Source organism: Elgaria multicarinata, chromosome 6 (assembly GCF_023053635.1).
Source record: "Elgaria multicarinata webbii isolate HBS135686 ecotype San Diego chromosome 6, rElgMul1.1.pri, whole genome shotgun sequence".
Classification (NCBI taxonomy): domain Eukaryota; kingdom Metazoa; phylum Chordata; class Lepidosauria; order Squamata; family Anguidae; genus Elgaria; species Elgaria multicarinata.
Genome location: NC_086176.1, coordinates 26,542,838 through 26,564,915, shown reverse-complemented (window position 1 = coordinate 26,564,915; position 22,078 = coordinate 26,542,838). Strand labels below are relative to the sequence as shown.

Genomic DNA, 22,078 nt, shown 5'->3' with positions numbered 1-22,078 from the left:
ACTGTGCTAGAGCCCATGCTTTGCACGATGCAGAAGGTCCCAGGTTTAATCCCTGGTTTCTCTGGCTAGAAAAACCGTATGAAAGTTTCGCTGCCAGTCAGGGTCGGCAATGCTGCCAGTCAGGGTCGACAATGCTGGGTTAAATGGACTATTCCACTGACTCAGAATAAGGCAGCTTCCTATGTGAGCAGATATACAGTATCTATAAGGCTCAGGTTTGATGGGTTATGCACCCTTCTTCAGAAGTGAGAAGGCACCTTAACAAGAACATAAGAAGAGTCTTGCTGGATCAGACCAAGGGTCCATCTAGTCCAGCATTCTGTTCATACAATGGCCAACCAGATGCCCACAAGCAGGAGGTGAGTGCAACAGCATCCTCCCACCCAGATCCCCCAAAAACTGGTGTACACAGACATACTGCCTCTGATACTGGAGGTAGCATGTAGGCATCCATAGCTTTATCCTCCATGAATTTGTCTAATCCTCCTTCAAAGCCACCCAAATTGGTGGACTTCATTGCATCGTATGGAAGTGAATTCCATAGTCTAACAATGTGCTGTGTGAGGAAGTACATCCTTTTATCTGTCCTGAATCTCCTGCCACTCAGCTTCATGGGATGACCCCGGGATTCTAGTATTATAAGAGAGGGAGAAAATTATTCTTGTGGGGAGGACTTGTTCTCAGGAAAGTGGGCCTAGGATTGCCAACCTTAAGCCTAGAACGCTGTGCAATTAGGCTTGTCATCTGTCTCTTACTTCAAGGAACGGTCCCTTATTTAGCAGTAAAATATAGCCTTCCCATGTTTTAAGGGAGAACCTTATTCCAGAACATCACACACTGAGCCAGCCCTAGACATTGTCTAGTTGGAAAATCCAAATAGCACCCTTCCCATTCATTTATATTTGTTGAATTAGTAGCCTGTCTTTTTCACCAAATTGTGTTCATGGTAGCCCCAGTCTCATGAAGAACACTCTGCTGGACAGATCTGTGCAAGTTCAGCTGAAATGAATGGGAGCTGGGCTAGAGCATCACTGTAAACTTGTGTGGCTCCTGTTCATTTTCATTGGGCCTTGTACAAGGGAACATCTCAGGGAGTTGTCTATCATGGGTCAGATCTGCCTGCACTTGGCCACATGAAATCTATTGCCAGAGATGGCTGGGACCATCTGCATCACAGACTCTTACTGTGCAATGAACATAACAGATGGCCGAGATAGTTCATACACGTTATTGCTCATCATGGTTGTCCCTTGGTTGCAATAGGTAAATAGTGGGATACTGGTATGTGCATGTCCTGATTGCCATCAACATGGGCAATAAAGTTCATCTTTCTAGGAATTAAAAAGGGTGAGGTCATATCTCACTCATTTTGTAGGATTGTAATTCCTTATTCCATAACATTGCAGTTTCAGAAGAACATATGTTAATACTTAGCCTGTCTGTAGCCCTTGCATTGTTATCTGCACATTGGAGATGCCAGTCTGAGGCTGAGAGATAAAGGCTGCCTACTGGTGAGAATATGGTGGAGGCAAGATTGAAACCAAGCATTTGCAAATTTATTTTTTTAGTACATTTATACCTTGCCTTTCTTCCATCATGGGACTCAAGATTATATGCATGGGGTTCCCAGGTAGTCTCCCCCATCCAAGCACTGACAAGACCAAGATCTTCTTTGGTGGTTTTATCATGTGCCTTTAGAACATGCCCTGGGATCAATGCACAGCTCATAGCCCATACACTGCACCAGCTCTGAAAGTTCCTCACGTTGCAACCCACCATCCAGAAACATCATTGTTCCAACATTCCCATTATTTTTGTAAGACTGTGCTACCAATTCTAGGTATGGCTTTAAAAGGGGTTGGATACATTCCTGCAGGTGAAGGCTATCAGTGGTTTCTCTGTTGTGGCACCCCGGTTGTGGAATACCCTCTCCTTGGATGCCAGCCTGGCACCAACACTGGCTTCATTTCAGTACTAAGTTAAGACATGTCTCTTTACTAAAGTCTTTGAGGGCTAAATTCTTCATGGTCACACATAGTTTTAATTTTTTAAAAACAACAACAATCTGCTTTTAATTTCTTAACAAGTTAATACTTTTTAGCGGTGTACATTGTTCTGATTTTATCTGTATGCCGCCATGAGATCCTAGTGATACAGGGTGGGATACTTATGTTTTAATAAATAAATAAAAGAAATAGCCCTGATGGCTATGTGCAAAATTATTAAACATAACCAAGCAATTAAAAAGAGCAACAGAGAATCAATCTTAAAGCTAGGCTCAGTCAAAACCTATTACCTATATAAAAATGAAAATGTTTTTGAAATGAGAAAAAAGCCTTTACCCTCCAGTGACATTCTTCAATTCTGTTTTACTGTGTAGCTGTGAATAGGTGGATGTGGGTGTCCTAAGCCCACTCACAGCCAGCCCTGTCCATCTGAGCAGTCCCCAAAGGGTTCAACGGCCCCCAGTGCAGCCCTTTACCCCAAAAAGGCTGCCCACCCATGGCATAGGTGTTATTATTAAGAAACATCTTGCCCCATATATATTATACACTACTAAAGTTCTGTTATAAAATGCTACTGATGAAGTGGGCTGCAGTCCGTGAAAGTTTATGCCAGAATAAATTTGTTTAGTATTGGCTAGGGAATGCTGGGAGATGTAGTACTTTTTTCTGTCTAAGCTTGCATTGGATCACACCTATAGTCCTTGCGGTGCCCTGCTCCTCAGGGCATTGCCTCATGTCTGTTACGAAACCTATCCTAGAAAACACACACATTCAAAAAATGACCACCATTCTCCAGTAACTTAACCCCATCCCCTGACCCTGTAATGCAGTAAGGGCTTAATCCTATGCATATTTAGACAGAAAAAGCCCTACAACTCCCAGCATTCCCCAGCCAACATGGCTGATTACGGAATGCTGGGAATTGTAGGACTTTCCCCCCTTCATGCATAGAGTTGCGCCTTAAATATTCTGGCACACAGAAGTGAACAGCTGTCTAGAAGCGTATTAATCTCTTTCAGATCTTTCCAAGTCATTAATTTTGCTTCAGTGCTTCATGTGCATTGTCTGCATTGTCTTGGTGCCACATCCCCCGGCATCAACTCATACCAAAACAATTTCCCCAAGAATCTCTAAACTCTTCTTTATTTCAGTCTGTGGCTAATTTCTTTGTGTAGACTATGCTGAGGCACTGGGCACTGCCCTGAACATTCCTCAATAGTAATCACAGGAGACACTGTGTTCAGTCTTTCTTTTGCAAGTAATAATTTTGGTTCTGTATTTCCCCTAGTAGCGGGGATTATCATTTGTCCATAAGACCAGCAATGTATCACGATTGGGCTTAGCTGTACTGATCACTGACCTAAACACTTCTTTGCATATCTTCGCTGAACTTTCCTCTCCCGTCTTGGAATCCCACAGTCTTATGCTTCTTATGCTTCCCTTGCTGAAACATTACAGCCCAAGATTGCAGTCTTTTAAACCATTTGTTCTTAGGTCCCTTCACTGAAGTCAGTGGAGCTGTGGATTGCAGCCCAAGTAACAAGATATGTATGTATACCTGAGCATCTCTACTGAAGGTTGATATTGAGCGTCATCACATGGAGGGGAAATCACATTTGCTTACCTTTGCTTCTCTGCCCCCGCTTTTGTCCCTCATTACTAAAGGGGAAGTAAACAAAGACCATGTAGCTCATTCAGAGGCTGTTTTTATCATGCTGCTTTTCCTGCACGCAGCAGGAGATCTCAGCACATTCCGTTTTTTAAAAAAAGTATTAAAAGCAGTCTATTTTGCTATGGAAAAATGAGTGGAAGGAGATGTCATCTAAAGGACAAGCACACATCCCTTAGTGGGCACTAACAAGCGTGTGATAAAACACTCATCTGATGAACCTCATTGTGTAGGGTGCCCTCTTTTGTATATGGTTACTCTGGCTATACTCCTGCAGCTTTAACTGTTGTGATGAAGAGGGAATTTCACCAGGTTCTCCATATATACAAATGACACCTGCTGAAATCCCCTTTTCAATACAACTGTTAAAGATACAGGAGCCCTGTCCTCTTTTCCATATGGTCACCCTAATATTGAGCAAAGCATGACCTTTGTTATAGCTACGTAGGCACCTTCAACTACAGGTAGATTGTCTAATTAATTGCTACACCTAAAAGGCAAACTCCTTGGCTCATTGCAAATCTACCAGAATTGCCCTTCTTCCTGTGGAGCTCAGCGTAGGTGATGGTGCTTTCTTGGCCCACACAATACAGCAAGTTATCTCAGTGTTCCTATTTTCCTATTCTCTACAGTGGGGTGTATTTAATTAATACTTATTAGGCAGGAGACTATTAATAAGTCACAGAGGAAATCAAGCGCTGTTTCATCTTGCATATTTTAGTAAGTGTTGCTCATTGCCTGTAATTTGCATTTTAAAACCTTTGCAACAGCGGAACAACATTTATCTTAAATGCTTTTAATAAAGAAACATTTCCTTAATGTTATGAGTATTGCTTTTCAAGATGCAGGAAAAAAAAAGGGGGGAGAAAAAGAGACAGACAAGGAATGGATTACACCAGCCAGCCTTGTTTTAAATCATTGCACGTTTAATGACTTGGAGGGGTGGGTGGACTCAACCAAATGTTCTGGAATGTAGCAGGAATACAGATGCAAAATTAGATCAGTCCGTCATTTAGGGAAGCCGTATGATGGACTACGGCTGTTGTTGTTTTCTTTGGATTCAGGTATGCAAAATGTGGCCCTAAGTAGGTGGCAGAGAAAAATCAGGATGTGGAGCTATATGAAGCACTTAATAGGATACTGAACATAGCTGACTTGCTGCACAGATCCTGAAGGCTGCATGTCTAGATATCTTCTTCTAAGGATCAACAAATCTCTAAGCTATAATGGTTTTAAAAAAGGATCAACAGATTTATGCAAGATAGAACCAAGCAGCAGCTATTAGCCATGATAGCTAATAGAACCTCCATGTGCAGAAATAGCATACCTCTCAATGCCAGATATTATTAGCATAAACAGTACAGAGGAGCTTGAACTTCATACACTGCCCCACCCATGAGCTGCTTCCTGGGGCATTTGGGACCTTGGTTTGATGCAGGAAAGCAACTCTTTTAACATACAGAATTGCATTTTTCATTTTCAGTTTACAATGGGGGATGAGGGACAGATTTTAGTTGCTAACTGATTTTTTTAAAAAACAACAACAACAACACACTTGTGAGATGAGAGTTTGGAACTTTCTCTCATTTTAGTTTCTTTTCTGGATCTGATGATATGCCGATAGCTTCCAAAAGGGAGCACAAAGATCTGCAGATATATAGCCATTCTTTGTGTGTTTCATGAAAGTCTAATGAATCTAGGTAATCCATCAGTCACACGGCAGAGCTGTGGGAAATGTGGAGGTCACCTTCGTACGAGCTTTAAATTGTAACACAGGAATATTTAGTATTATAAGCAGGCAGTGCAGTGTGCTAATAGGGAAATAGTCTGAAAGGCAGGAGATCTTGGTATGAAACCAATTATTCATTCATACATTCTGAAGAGATTTGTGGGTTTTCTTCAGGGAATGGGCTCTTCCCAGCTGTGATGTTTACAACCCAGTCCTAAACATATTTTTGGAAGTTTTGCTAGGTTCAACAGAACTTACAAGGAACTAAGTTTGCTCAGGACCAAAATAAACATTAATTTAAATCCATATCTAGCATGTAGTTTCCCCCCCAGTGAGCAGTGACTCTAGAGTAACAAAGAAAAAAGAGATGGCGTTGCTAGTTAAAGATTTAAAGCAATATCTGTTTTGGCCCTTAGAATAGGAAACATAGGCCTTAGCTAGACCTAAGATTTATCTTGGAATTGTCCCGGGGTCATCCCTGTTCATGTAAATGACACACAGGATTTCCCGGGAACGGGCAGGAACGACCCCGGGATAAACCTTAGGTTTAGCTAAGGCCATAGAGACAAAATGTAGTGTCTGTAGCTGGTTGTACCAGTTCTTCAGCCTGCTGAGGGAGCGGGGGACTTAATGTTTCAATGGTCCCTCATGCTTTTATACATATATACACATGTATACATTCCCTGCACATTCAAAATGGGCAAATTAGGGAGAATACTAGGACATGCTTCCTGAAATGCTAGTTTTATATGTGCAAGGAGTTTATTTGGTGTGGGGACAACTCAAAAGTTCCATCTTCCACCCACAGTCCAAAGTCAGGCTTCTGACCATATGGAAGGGCCATACCTCAGTGCTAGAGCAATCCCAGGCATCAATAGAGAGGGCTGGAAAGTTTCTTGTCTGAGACCCTGGAAAGCCACTGCCAGTCAGTGTTGACTATACTAGGTTAGATGGACCAAGAGTCTGAGTTAGTATAAGGCAGCTTCTTACATTGTCACTTTACAGCTGTTTACACAACACACTAACCCACACTTAGTGGTTGAATGTGAGTTGTTGAACCGTGGCTTGTTTACTGAATTGTGGGTTGCTGTATTAATTGAACCCAGGACATTTCCACAGGGTGGCTTGTTAACCATGCAGCGTGGCTTGTTAACTACCCTGAACAACCCAACCACAAACCATGGATTCTCAAAGTGGGTTGTTTGAGAAAAGAGGCCACCCTGCAGAAAATGTGCTGGGTTCAGACGACATGCTAACCCACAGTTCAACAAACAACCCACAGTTCAAGAACAACATACACTCAACCACTCAGCATGGGTTATCATGCTGTGTGAACCCACTCATTTGTCTATTTTGATGTTTATTCTACTCTGTAAGTCAGGGACAGCAAAGTGTAACAGCAATTCTCCTTTCTAAGAACAGAACAATTTAGAGGAAACAAGAAAATAGGATTCTTCAAAATGGGCAAACAGGTGGCATCGGACAGCTGGTCCTTATAAAAGACACTGTAAGCAAGAGAACAGCTGCTTCTTGCTGTAGCAGGTGTACCCATGGAGAGTAGAAGGCCTCTTTCCCTCTGTTTTCTTTGCTTATTTATATGCATCTTATTACGTGAAAGTTCAGCCCCAATGCTTCTTCTTTACATGTTTTTATTGCAAGGTGGCTTTAACCTGAGCATGAGCCTCTAGCTCACTAGTTAGGACTTTTCACCCCACTGTGAATCACTTTTCACTAACCTACATTGAATCTCATCTGTCATTTTGTTGTCTAGGTGAATGGGCAACACAAATGACAAATGGGGTTCACTATAACTATGAACATTGGGGCAAAATAATCTATTCTTAACTCCACTTCTAAACTGATGAAGTCTGAACCAGGAGAGGGCTCAACAAAAACAACCGCCAGTATTGCTATGCCCTTATACAAATCTATGGTGTGGCTGCATTTGGAATATTGTGTGCAGTTCTGGTTGCCCCATATCAAAAAAAGACATTGGAGCTGGAAAAAGTGCAGAAAAGGACAACCAACATGACTTAAGGCCTTGCTAGACCAGGCGTTAGCGCGGTGTGAGGCCCGGTTTCCCTCCTGTGCATCCAGATAACGCACAGGGGAATCCGGGGTCAGGCCGCGCTGAAACCTGCCTTAAGCTGGCATAAGCGAATTCGCTTATGGCCTGGCTTTTTCGCAGCCCCGGCCTGAGGCTGCGAAACGTCTAGAAGGGTCCGTGGCTTTTTGTGGCTTCTCGCTTACTCGCGAGTAGCCGGGAAAAGCCACGGACTGGGCACAGCGCTCGTATGAGCGCTGTGCCCATCAGGCCGGGGGGGGATCCTGGGGGGGGGGGAAGAGAGGGGCGGGGGGAAGGCCGGACCTGGCAGGAGAGAGGGGGGGAGAAGGCCGAGCATCGGGGATGGGGGCGAGGGAAGGAGAGCAGCCATCGGGGGCGAGGGACGGAAAGCCAGGGACACGACATCGGGGATGGCGCGCGGGGGGGGGGGAAGCCAGGGTCACGACATCGGGAATGGGGGGAGGACGGGTGAGCGAGGGAGGAGGGGGTCATCGGGCATTGGGGGGGAATCAGGGGCAGGGGGGGCTTTATTGTTTTTTTAAAAAGCACCTACCTTGTCCGGCGGCTCCCCGGCGCACAAGGCTCCTTTAAAAAAAAAAAAAGGCTGACACTAAGGGGCTTCCTGTTGCCCAGTCGCGTTGTGCGTCTGGAAGCCGGCGACAGCGCGCGCTAACTCTAGCACGCCGTCGCCCCTCCTCCCTGCCAGCTTATCCGGCAGTTCTAGCAAGGCCCTAAGTGACTGGAAAGGCTAACACATTTGAGGCTTTTACGTTTAGAGAAAAGATATCTGGGTGGGATGTATTAGAGGTTTATGAAAGTATGCGTGGTATGAGAAACTGGATAGGGAGATGTTTATTTCCCTTTCTCATAATACTAGAGTTCAGGGTCATCCATCTTCCTTGTGACAAAAGACTAAAACACTTGAGGACTTTGGAGTTTAGAAGGAAGATGACTAAAGAGCTACATCAGGGGTGAGGAAAATTTGGCACTACAGATGTTGGACTGCAACTCCCCTCAGCCCTAGGCAATATAGCCAATGGGATGATGGGATGATGGGAGTTGCAGTCCAACGACACCTGAAAGACCAAATGTTCCCCATCCTTGAGCTACTTGATAGGCATTAATAAAATTATACATGGCATGCAGAAAGTGAGAGAAATAATGTTTTCTCCTTTTCTCATAATACTAGAATTTGAGATCATCCCATGAAATCAATTGGCATTAGATTCAGGAGAGATTTTATTTTTTAATGCTTCGTCACACAACTCATGATTAGTTTAATAGAATTCTCTGACATGTGATGTGATGATGGCCATGAGGTTAGCTGCCTTTTGAAGGGGGTTAGATCAATTCATGGAGGATAGATCTATCTGTGGCTTTATGCCACTATACACTTGTTGCTGAGGAGCAATGGTCAGTGGCTGATGAGCAATGGTCAGTGGTTCTGCTTGGGGGCCTCCCAGAAACATCTGGTTGGCCATGGCAGGAAGCAAGATGGACTTTAGCCTGATCTAGCAGAGATGTTCTTCTTGTGTTTTGATGTCCACTGTAATGCAAATAGGTAGACATTAATTATAGTATGTTATACAGGTATGTACCAAGATATACCAGTGTAAGTGGGAAAATAAGTCTCCCAGATGTCAGGTATAGGATTGCAGGACTGCAGCCCAAGCATAATATATTCAGCTAAAAGCCCATTAAAAGGTCTTTCTGGTATATGATCACATTTTAAAATGTGTTTGTTTAAGAGAAAATTCACTTGATTTAAACAATAATGTCATATTTCACTACTGGAAAAACAGATTTGTTTGTTTTGTGTGGAAACATTATAGAGCATTTAAAACACATTGCTTTAAGTGTCAAATTCATCTAGGTGTTACGTTCCCTAGTCTCTTTAACTGCATGATCAGTGTCCTAGATTTCAATAAAAAAAATGCATACTTGGGGACTTTTGCTACTAAACACTTGAACAAAGTGAATCACTTTTCTCCAAAACCTATTGAGGAGGAAGAAAGGGGTCTTGTTTCACCAGACAATAAAGCACATTTTTATGATTTTCTTAAAACAACAACAATAGCAACAACAACAACAGCAACAAAGATTCAGATAACCAATAGACTTGAACCTTTTACAACATAGGATCCAGCTGTAGGCCAAAAATATATTTGGAGCCCCAAAATACATTTGCATAGTACCAGTGATGACTTTGCAAACCACACCAGGTTAACTTAGGCTGCAATCCAGTAGTGTGTTTGCCTGGCTTATTAGTTGAGATAAACAAAGTTTATTTTGATGTGTTTGTTTGTTTGTTTAAAAAAGTGGATTATTATAGGTGAAAATATTTTGACATCACCTCCTTTTTGTACCTGTAGAAAAACATTGGCTGTTCTATTCACTGTATTGGCTAATCTATTTACTGTGGTTGGCTGTTCTATTTACTGTAAATATGTGTGTTAATATTGGATGTGTAGGCAGAGTTGCCACATTCCACAGATGTCCAGCTGAAGTGACAGAAAGGGCAGCCACCGCTGTATATGCCCTCTCTTTTACATCTGGAATAACAATTGCCCGGAACACGGGTGTAGAACCTCAGGTCTAGGGGTGTGTGCAAATTTGGTCCCCTGGAATGGTGATGTTCCCATCAGGTTCATAGTTTTGGGTTCCTCCTTGAACCATCTTTGTCACTGGAAGCTTAGGTGGAGTCATGAACTAGGAGTTCCTTTTGCAAACTTTGGTTGGTAGGCCACCTATGGCCATACATGGATAGGGACTGTCTGGTCAAAATCATCCATGCACTGTTAACCTCAAAATTAGTTTACTGCAACACTTTCTATATGGGGCTTTCCTTGAGGCTGGCCGAGAAACTGCTAGTGCAGAAATTGGTGGTTAGGTTGCTTAGTGGGGCAGCCTAGCATGGGCACGTTAAGCCTTTGCTCAGAGAACTGCACTGGCTGCTAATATGTTACCAGGTGAGTTTCAAGACCCTCTCTCCCCTAACTGCCACCATGGAGCTACTCAAGAACCATCTTACCCTGAGGGGACACAAGGCCCTCCCACCCTCAACTCCCACCACAGCTACTACCATCTTGTCCTGAGGGAAAGAAAAATCTGTCTTTCCAGAAACTATGATAATTTCCTTGTAGCTTTTCTTATTCATTTACCCTTGGCTATTGTTCAGATATCTCTTTTATGAAAGTTGCTATGTCAGGTTCATCTGAAAAATGGTGTAAGTACAATAAATAAATAAAGTGCAATCCCTTCTACTGGATCAGACTAAGGAATTGCATGCACAACAGCCATTTGTGTGTGTGATTCTCCATCGGGTTCAAGCTACAAGCATATTTACCTATATGGACTGTAACTGTTTGAGTATAAGTATGTTTAAAATGTGGAATAACAGAACAGCTTTTTCTCCCCAAAGTGATTTTCATTTTTTTTTTTAAAAAAAATTGTCACCTGTCCTTTATTGGCACTGCCGCTGTGCACTGCCAGTTCATATGGCGCATTCTCCATATTATCATGGACACATGGATCGCTGCAGTTGTTCACATGCCCAGTAGTAGAAATTACTGTGTGAATGGGCTCATGGAACACCTACACCAAATTCCCGACCTTTCAGCTGCTGTTAGCTTGCAACTCCCATCAACCCTCAACTTGAGCTCTGCTGGCTAGGCCTCTCCTCCCTGTACCAAAGTGTGGTGAAAAATCTTGTCAGTTCCACCATTTCTTTCACCACCCACTCTTTTGCTCTCCAAGAAAACTGGATAAGGCTGGGCCAAAGCAAAGCCCTTTCCACCAGTGCCAGTTCCTTAAGTGTTTCCCTCTCTCTGCTTTCTAGTGAAACTGACTGCTTTAGGCCACCTTTGTCAGTTTCACTGGAGAGGGGAGGAGTGAAGGAAATAGCAGTGGAGTGGGTTGGAAGAGCAACCTGTGGGACTGCCTTGGAGTCTAGTTGCAGGGCATTATGGAGCAGCATCCAATTTGGACAGGAGAATGGAGTGTCTTCTCTTGCAGTAGCTAGAGAGCAGCATGTGGTCATATTTAAAATGGGAACAGCAAAATGTGTGAATGGTGATAATATTCACTAACTGGAGCAGGAGAAGATTCTGGATTGAAAATGTGAGTGCTTTAAATTGGGTAATCTCAGCCTAAATTATAAAAAACTTAGAAAGACTATTGTCTTTGTTTTGCTGTGCATGATTAAAGCCCAGTACAATTTATAGAAGAATATGAGGCAGTAACCTCATGCCTTTGCTTAGAAAAAATATATGTCTTGCAACACTAGGCAGATTTGGTCAAGAGCGCTTAAGTAGGGGATGATGATAATGATGATGATGAAGAAGAAGAAGAAGAAGAAGAAGAAGAAGAAGAAGAAGAAGAAGAAGAAGATGATAGAGGAGATTTGTGCCCCACACTTTCTGTTTCAAAAGAGACATTAAAGGTGGATTACATGACTACAATAAAAGCACTTGATCAAATGGCAGTTAAAAAGCCATTGGAAATAGATTGCAGTAAGACAACCGAAGTACTTGCAGTTTGAGAGAGCCTGAAAGCATCCACAACTTGGAAGATTAAACACCTGCTAGAACAAAATGTTCTTCAAGAGGTGATGAAAACCATTAGGGAGGGGGACAATCATGCCTCCCTAGGCTGGGAGTTCTGCAATTCATATGTGACCATTGAAAATACTTTGCTTTAATATAGATAGGAATGTAATTTTTTTTCATCATGCTTTGTTGTGAACCACTTTGAACATAGACAAATAAAAGGACTGATTGATTGAAAGGCCCTCTTGTGTCTTGGCCAGATGTTCCTCTGTTGCTGTAACACAACGTGAAGCCTCCTCCAACTCCCCCCCTCTTTTTCTGTATTTTTCAATTGCATGCATCATAAAATGAAGAGGCTAAGCAATATTGTCTAGCAAATTACATCTATTTGACACATTGTTATCTGTATTGATTTGCCTTATTAACCTATTAAGTTTTTTTTTTAAAAAAAATAATAATAGAAAAACGTCAATGTCCTCACAATAGATACCTTGGAAAAGATTGATACAGACATAATTTTAGAGGTAAGATGACATGAGAAGCAACAAGAATTAGAAAACTGCGAAAGAATTTCATTTGCTCAACAAAAGTTGCATATCCAAAGAAATTCCATTCCATTGCAGAAGGCTGAATCAATGTATTTGCAATGTTAATCATGCATGATCTGTATTATATATTGCTTTATATGATACATTAGTCTAAGTAAATACAGTAAATGACATTTTTCAGATTTCATTTGTTGGGATACAAATTTAGGGTTTGATTTGAGTACTTTTTTTTTTAAGCATTTGGTTCACTAGTCTGCCCCTGAAATTGCTACATTATTCTGTTGTTTTCCTTGCAACAGTGTTTTGCTGATTTTGCTCACATTGTATCAGGAATAACACTGAGTCAGCGATCCTATTGGAAAGTGTGCTGGTGTAATTAAAAACCTCCTTATTCAGTAAAGGATCTTTATTAAAAAGTGACACTTTTAGAAAAACAAACAAACATGGAAAATCCTTTCCAGCAAAACAACTCAACAAAATCCAATCATGTGCATGTGCTTAAGTTTCATGTTTTTGGTTTACTTTTTATAACGTCATTGAAATAGTTCTCACTAATTGGAGATCCGTGGGTGGCTTTTAAAAACCTACTCCCCAAAAGCTAATTACAAAACGCTAACACGTTCGAGAGATCACGTCCTACCCTTGAAGGACATTTTACTTTCATTATTATTCATAGATGATGCGTGAACCACATAACTGGCAAAATTCCCAAGTTGCTTCCCTTTGGAAAAAAGTAGGGCACTTAAAATATCTCAGAGAGCAATCAGCAGTTCCAGCACTGGCAGCACAGCATGCTGTGCAGGTATGTATACATCTGAATACTGCTTCGGATGTTCTATAGAAATGGCAAGAGATCACCTTCCCTTCCTAACAGGGGTGTAGACTTCTCAGGCCATGGCTAGATGGGGCAATATCCGAGGGATTGCCCCTGTGTGTTCACATGATGCATAGGTGATCCTGGGAGGAGGGAGAGATGATCCCTCCCTTGCCCTGGGATATCGGCATACCCTTCCCCACCCACCCCGCTTTTTCCAGCAGCCTTGGGATGATTCCGAGACCGTGGGACGTGTGGCCGGGCGTCACAGTTTGTCCTGGCTTTGGGGCGCGGAGCTCCTCTGTGCCCATCGGGGGTGGGGTGGGAGGAGCGAGAAAATATTTTGTAATTAAAAAAAGACCTTTCTTTTGTGCAGGAGCGTTCATGTGCTCTTCTCCAATGAAAAAACAAAAACAAAATGGGGGGGGGAGCGACATCCTCTTCCTCCCTGGACGTCATGTTCCACATGTGGACTGAGGGGGATGATCTCATAATCATCTTATCATAAGATCATCCCCCTTGTCTAGCAATGGCCTCAGTTTCCAGGGGAGGGGGCATGGGGTTAAACCTGGGAAAGGGGGCTAGCTTATTTGTTTAGATTTATGTATATATTTCTATTTATATTTCTGGAAACCATCCTTCCTCCATGGATCCTAGAGTGTTTAAAGCCACATATTAAAATAACCAGTACCCAACAAATTGTGATAGTTTACACGCTACCTCACCATCCTATACAATGTACCATCTAGGTTGGAGCCCAAGATAAAAACAAACTCTTTTTATGAATTAAAATAAATTTATAATAACTAACTAGAGGGAGCACTGAAGGGGAGATAACTAAATGAAGCACCAAGGAGAATAAATACATTCAGGATATACACTGCTGACAGCCAGGCTGTGAGTTTACTGATGCTATCTGGTTGGGCATTGCTGCTTCTGAAAATCCTGGAGGGGGGTTGAGGGTCCCCCCCATAGTTTATCCCCTGCTTCCTAGTGCTTCTGGATCTTGTCCAGAGAAATAAATGTTCTCCCAATGCAGTGATTTTAAAATCTCCTTGTCTGTGGGTAGAGTTTGGGCAGGAGGCACAACTTGGCAGATCCGGCAGATCCAAGGACAAACCTGATGGATTAGGGTATGGAAGCAATTGTGTGTGTGTGTGTGTGTGTGTGTGTGTGTGTGGATTTAGTTATTATTTATTTCATTTTTATAGTGCCCCCAAAACCAAAGCTCTCTGGGCAGTTCATGACAATTTAAACCCTAAAATACAAGACAATAAAACACAGATGATAAAAACACAATATAAGTGTTTAAAAGTTTAAAACTACAATATAAAAATAAAATAATAACCAAACAGAAGCTAGCAGCAGTGCAAAAATTGTATTTATTTATTTATTTATTTATTTATTTATTTTTCATGTAACTTTAGTTTGTAGAATTTTTATGGCTGTTCTTATATATCTTTGCATTTATCTGCTCCTGTTGATCTGTTGATCATTTTGTATTGTATCTAATTTTTTAAACTATTTGTATTGTACTTTGTTCTTTGAACTGTTTGTAATCTGCCCACAGAATGCTTGTTATTGGGTGCATTTAAAATATACTAAATAAATAAGTAAAATTATTCATTGCTGTGATTTATATACTCTTTTTCTTATCAAGTGTCCTCAAAGTGGTTTGCATATGAAAGTGAAACAATTAAAAAATCACAAAGACATACAACTTAGCAACACACAAGAGTAAGTAAAAAGGAGCTAATAAATATTGACATTAATCTTTTGCCCATTGTCTCCCACAGGTCTCCTTCTAACCTTCTCTTCCTCTCATTGTTCCTGTCCTCCTACCAGAGCAGCCTGGGGGGGGGATCCGCACGTCATACCCAGAGCGCTTTTATGCAACCCCAGTGCACCCCGAAAACGATTGTCTAACTTGCCTGTAAAAGAAACGAGAAAGAGGCGTCCTTGCCGGCGCCACCCACCTCCCTCCTTGCCGGCCGGCGAGGAGAGCTCGACGGAGGGGGCACGACTCCGCTGCCGGCTCCTGTGCCCCTTTCGGAGGGGAAGGTGCCGGCTCCGGGAGACAGGAAGAAGGAATAGGAAAGGGAGAGGCGAGCGGTGTGTTGGTGAGAGACGCGTCTCTTTTCTAACCCGAGCCGCCACCGTCATCCCTTCCCCTTCAGCCTTTGGTGGGAGCGGCGGCGGTGGCGGTGGGGTGGGGTGGGGTGGGGAAGAGAACTGGCAGCTTTTGGTCTTTTGAGGAAGGGAAACAAGCAGGAAATCAGCCGCTCTTCTGTGCCCTCTTCGCTCTCTCGCCGGCGCGCGCTTTCCTTTTTCTTTCCTTTCCTCTCCACCCCGCCTTCTTTCGCTGAGCTCTCCTCTTTCTCGTTTCTTTTACAGGCAAGTTAGACGATCGTTTTCGGGGTGCACTGGGGTCGCATAGAAGCGCTCTGGGTACGACGTGCGGATCCCCCCCTGCTTCTCTTGCTCTTCTAGTTTTTCAGGCCCCTTCCTTGGTCTATCCCTTTTTGTCTAGACGCAATCCATCAATAGCATCAGAACAACTTAACTAATGGCAAGCATTGTCTCCAAGCGACTCAACCAATGCTGAGCACTTCTGACTGCCCAGCCCTGCTGTGACAGGTGGCTAGCTGAGCCAATCAATGCCAATGGTGTCATTATTGTCACCATGGCCTCCACAGCATAAAATGTGCTGCTGAGGGAATCCAAAGCACACATGGATTTGATAGAACCAGACAGATGTTTGTTTGCTGATATGTAGAATGATTGTACTGTGGCCAAAGTCTACAGAAAACAGCTGTGGGACACCAGACATTATAATCGACTGATTCTTTATAGATCTATTAATCTACACAGTCTTTCAATCCTTTAAAATGTTTCTTCTTGTAAATTTGTATATGAGCAATTGAACATTTTAAAGAGCCAGTGTGGTGTAGTGGCTAAAGTGTCAGTCTGGGAGTCAGGAGATCTGGGTTCTAGTCCCCACTCGGCCATGGAAACCCACTGGGTGACTTTGGGCGAGTTACAGACTCTCAGCCCAACCTACCTCACAGGGTTGTTGTTGTGAGGATAAATGGAGAGGAGGATTATGTACACCGCCTTGGGTTACTTGGAGGAAAAAAAGGTGGGATATAAATGGAATAATAATAAATAAATAAACATTTATAAACGACTGGGTGGAAATTGCATTTTAATAGTAAAGACTTTGGTGTACCACCACTGTTTTCTATGCATGGCCTCGATTGTGTTGACCTTTATGATGGACTGGATTTACAGCTGCTGCTACACACTATCTTTTACAAAGAGAAAGCAATTATAACTAGGATTGCCAGGTCACAACCAGGAGATCACCCTTGTCTCTTTATTTCTATTTATTATTTATATACCACTTCCCAGTGAACTACAAAATTGGTTAACATAATAAGAATACAACCATAAAACGACAGTTAAACGATTCATTGGTCAACAATGAAACTGAAACTACTGGCTGGCTCACACCTCAGGCAAAGGAAGCATGAAGAAGTAGGTCTTAAGCAGACACTGAAAAGTCCAGACTAAAAATGCCTGTCGTCAATAGGGAGTATGTTCCAGAGGGCTGCTGCTGCAATAGTAAATACTATGTTATAGGTATTTCTGAGGCGAATCTCAGGATCACGTGGCACCATCACAAGTGCTCCTTCTGAGGCCTACAGGGCCTGGGCAGGGACATAAGGGGTGAATCCCCAAAATTGGTCCCAAGTTATTTAGGGCTTTTTATGTTAACAGCAGAACCTTAAACTTGGCCCAATAGCTAACTAGTAGCCAATTAGTAGAGCTGCACTATGTTTGAGTGGCAGTTTCTGGACCTCATCCAATGTAGCCCCACGTAGGCTTCATCTACACCAAGCAGGATATCGTACTATGAAAGCGGTATATAAAAGGCAGGAGCCACACTACTGCTTTACAGCAGTATTGAAGTGCACTGACAACTGTTGGGGCCCATGACACATACCATATATTGCTTTCATACCACTATATCCTGCTTGGTGTGGCTCCTGCCTTTTATATACCGCTTTCATATTGCTTTCATAATGCAATATCCTGCTTGGTGTAGATGAGGCCATAGAGTACATTACAATAATCCAAATTTTAACAGCTCTACATTGGCATGAGGATGTAGATGCTGTTTCTCCTGACTTGAGCTAGCTTTCCCTGGTTCATTGTCCTCCCCCCACCCCACAAGCTGTGAGGCAAAATGAGAGCCCAATTTGAACTGGCTGCAGTTGCTTCCCTGCACAGTACACCTCAAATTGGAGAGCAACTGAAATATAGAAAGGAAAATACAGATGCCAGATTTTGTTGTCCCAATGAAGCAGCAATTTAGAACTTCCTATTTCTATTGCATTCGTCTCCAATCCGATCTGTACATTTTACAGTTACAGATTATGGTAAGGGGGAACCAGCATGGAAACTGTGTTTTGCAAATGACCTATCAAATGACTGTTCCACATACAGGTTGTAATACTACCTTCATGAGTATAACCTTCAAAACAAAAGACATCTCACTCAATACTAGTTATCATAAAGCACTCAGGAAAATGTGCATGCATAGACTGACAAGTAGACTCATATCAACTCACCATGTCTGTGCCTGTCACTTGTACCACAGGGCTTTCGCTTATATCCTCTGAACACTCATTAAATTCCTTTGGGTCTGTGAAAAAAAACATGCCATTTTTAAACGTTTGTTCTAATCATATGTCATTACGACAGACCAACATACATATAACAACAACAAAAGAAATCAGGAATACAAGTTAAAAAACAGACAAGATCAATAATATTAGCAACATCCAGTCTGACAAACATAATTTATTACATTTATATACCACTTTTCTTCTTGCAAGGAACCTAAGGTGGCTTACATGGTCCTCTTTCGGTCCATTTTATCCCATAACAACCCTGTGAGTAGGTTAGACTGAGAGAGTCAGTGACTGGCCCAAAGTTACCCAGTTAGTTTCATGGCTGCGTGGGGACTAGGATCTGGATCGTCCCAGTCTAACCCTCTAGCCACTACACCACACTGGCTCTCACAGGCACTTCCGGGCACAGATGAAGAGGGAAATAGTGGAAGTTTATGCATTCTCAGTATAAAAGCATTACATTAATAAAGGACTCAGTTATTGTGAAATCTCTTGAGCTAAAATTGCTTGAAGCCTAGATGTGATGTCAGCCAGATCTGGTTCATGGGGTTGCTCTTTCTCTGTCCCTGCCTTAGCATAAAGAGCATCACAGTGGTTTAAAAACGGCAGCATGCCATATCGCCATTATTTCATACTTCACAGCTTTTATTCGCTTTATTTTATGACTTTGCTCTAATATCAAAAGACTTACAGATGACAACATGTGCGTAGTAAGCAAAATAGGGAAGCATACAGAATTCAAAGTTAGGACGAGCATTTTTTTTAAAAAAAATTGCACCCTGGATCATAGAATCCAAAAAATCTAGACATGTTACATTCAAAACTGCAGGCTGACTGATGTTATTTTCATCTATCTTTTTCATCTGGCTGTGGCTCAGGCACATTCAATGAGGCGTAGGCCCTGTAGGGCAGCTCAATCAGCACTAGCTGGCTGGGCAGCTTTTGATCCGCTTGTGTGCTCGCTAGCTTCACTTACGTTGAGTGCACTGCTGACTTATTTGTTTCCTTTGATTCACTGATGATTTCAGCCCTGAATGGTGCTTTGGATGGTTGATGGAACAGCGACAATTGGTGGGGAGGGGGGTGGAGATGGAGAGACAATAGAATGGAAACAAAGTTTGTGGGGAGCAGTCCATCTTCTCAAAGGCAAAGCAAACTCCAAAGGGAGGAGAAGGAGATGGGGTCATTGAGGAAGGTTAAATTGGGCCAGTTCTCTCTCTTAATCAGCTCTTAAGGGAAACACTGCATAATGGTTAAAAACTGGAGACTGTCTGGATTCAAACCTCCTACATTTGCAAAAAACAGCCCTATTTATTAATCCTGCATTGAGGTCAACATTAGATTTATTGGGTAGTATCCAATGTTAGTCCTACATAAAGTAGACCCATTGAAGTGAATGAGACTTAAATGAGTCACAACTAACTTATGGCTTGCTGGGAGAGATTCATCAGCTTAACAGTCTTCCAGAATTTAAGAAAGCCATAAAGACTGATCTCTTCCGGCAGGCCTACCCAGTTGAATTTTAAGATGCCTTTTTTTTTAATAATGTGCTGCTTTTAATAATGTATTAGTTTTAAAAGTTTTAATTAGTTATATGTATTTTATGGTGTTTTCATTTCATCGATCCAGCAGGAGAGGCGGGTAACAAATAAAATTATTATTATTATTATTATTATTATTATTATTATTATTATTATTATTATGTCACATTGATTTAATTGGATCTACTCTACATAGGACTAACATTGGATCCTACTCATTAGGGGTGTGCGCTCCACACCAAAAATCAAGGGATGGACCGATCTCATTCAAACTTGGGGTGGCGAAAGCCTTCCTTAAGAGCTATCATTATCCCAATTTTGATCTCTTTATCTTTCAAACTCACTCAGATGTAAGCATTTTGATTACCTTGGAGCAAAAGAGGGGACCTGACTACCTTTACAAAAGAAATGAGTTAAAATGATTGTTTATCTGCCCACCCTTTGAAAGGAGCAAAACAAACCTTCACTACTCCCCCCCACCCCGTAAACCTTTCCCAAGGGGCAGGGAAGGAGATTTCACCAGCATAGTAGCGCTCCAGGTGAAAAGATACATGAGCTGAAAGAGCACAACACACAGATGTGAAAGTGCCCCAGCGCTCGACTCACTAAGGAAACAAAGGGGGAAACCGCGGATGAAACCTGGATATAAAAAAAGCAGATGTGATGGATCCCATACTATATACCGCTTCCATAGTGCTATATCCTGCTTGGTGTGGTTCCTCCCTTTTATATACTGCTTTCATAGTGCAATATCCTGCTTGGTGTAGATTAGGCCAGACTTAAGCCAGGTAGGGATAGGGTTAATTTTTAGCTTAGTCCTAGCATCTATTTCAGTGTCAAGACTCAACCCTTGAACACATGAGGGAACAGTAGATAAAAATGTCCCTGAGCAGGTACAAAGTGCATTTTCCTCACCACTAGATAACTAGAAAAAGTCTGCACACAACAGAAAATAGGGGTAAAGGACTTTCGTATCAGAGGCTGGTGTTTTTAGACAAACTTGACTCCAGGCATCTCTTTTTTAAAATAATGAAACACCAGGCAGGGAAGCATTATTTCAACAGATGTTGGAGAGAGATTATAATTTTTTCAAAGCATGGAAGATGCTTTGATGGAGGTGGCAAGCAGAATGTTGAAGTTGTTTGATAAACTCGGAGTGGGGCCAATTACACGTTGAATTAATCAAATGCAAACCAGCTGGAAAAGGATAAGACTACTGCCGGCTTTGAAATTCAGATTACTGATTATGAGAAAATGGAACCTGACCTTGAATGGTCTTGACTTTTTTGCAAGATGGAAAATAAGGGGTTTGGGCAGGAATGTGCCATATGAATATTTCTGAAGGAAACGAACAGAAGAAGAGCCATGCTGGTTCACACCAAAGGCCTTTCTCTGCACTTTTCCTATCTCTACAATATCTTTTTTGAGGAGCAGTGATCAGAACTCTACACAGTAGTCCAAGTGTGGTCACACCATAGATTTATATAAAGGCTTTATTTTTATTATGTTCTTAATGATCCCCAACATGGAATTTGCTGTGATCTAGTGGAACATTTTTTACAGGGAACATAAAAGTTAAAATCAGCAACTAACTTCAAAATTAAAGATAATTAAAGGCCACTTTGCTTGTCACATTTTCAGGTGTGCACCAGGTACTTTCAGTGTGCACCTAAAAAATGTTAAGCATGAATGCAAAAAACGCACACATTGCTTATGCCGTCCAAATGTCTACATCCCATCTCTCCAAGGCTCAAGGATGCTTCCAACAAAAATGACCACAAAACAGATCATAGACAATAGTTAGTAAAAACAATATAAATTTGTGTCTGGAAGCTATGCGTTATTTTCATTTTTTTACTCTAGAGTAGGTGCAGGGACCCCATCCAGATCATAAAGTCCTCCCTACCTCTCCCCCGCCCTTAATGCTAGGAGCTCAATCTGGGACAAGCATCATTGAGTAAAAATGAAAAAAGGTGTAGCCACTAGACACAGATTTCAGGCAAAATCCTATGCATGTTTATGTAAAAAAGAAAAGAAAAGTCCAACAATTCTCAGCATTCTCCAACCAGGACTTTTTTTTCCTGTGTAAACATGCACAGGATTACAGCCTTAAGGCAATGTCTGTTTTGGTCCTTAGGTAGAGCTACAATTTGGTAGAAAGCTGCAAGAAGACGTAGAAAGTTGCAAGGCAATTCCATAACCTCAGAGCAATTGTGATAATGGTATCATATAGTTATGCTGTCAGCCAAGGTTGGCTGCTGCTTCCTGCTGCATGGACCCTCACAGGCAAGCCCAGGTTTGCCTTTGCATAATGTGTGAAATTACTGTGTGAAATGGCCCGTAGTTCCATTGGGCACTGAGCAAAACAAAGAGGAAATATTAATTTAGGCAAAGCGGATTTCCTCTGTTTGCTTGGTTTACTCTCTGTCTGTTCTGCATTGGCTGATCTCAGTCTAATACTG

At 42.1% G+C, this 22,078-nt stretch overlaps 1 protein-coding gene across 1 annotated transcript in view; it reads right to left on the bottom strand.

The window, feature by feature from the left end:
• Positions 1-22,078, bottom strand: part of PALM2AKAP2 (PALM2 and AKAP2 fusion) — a 278,607-nt gene that overhangs the window by 103,682 nt on the left and 152,847 nt on the right. Inside the window, exon 7 of the mRNA XM_063129169.1 lies at positions 18,013-18,086. Within this exon, the coding sequence (XP_062985239.1) occupies positions 18,013-18,086 (74 nt within the window). The remainder of the gene's footprint in view (positions 1-18,012; positions 18,087-22,078) is intronic.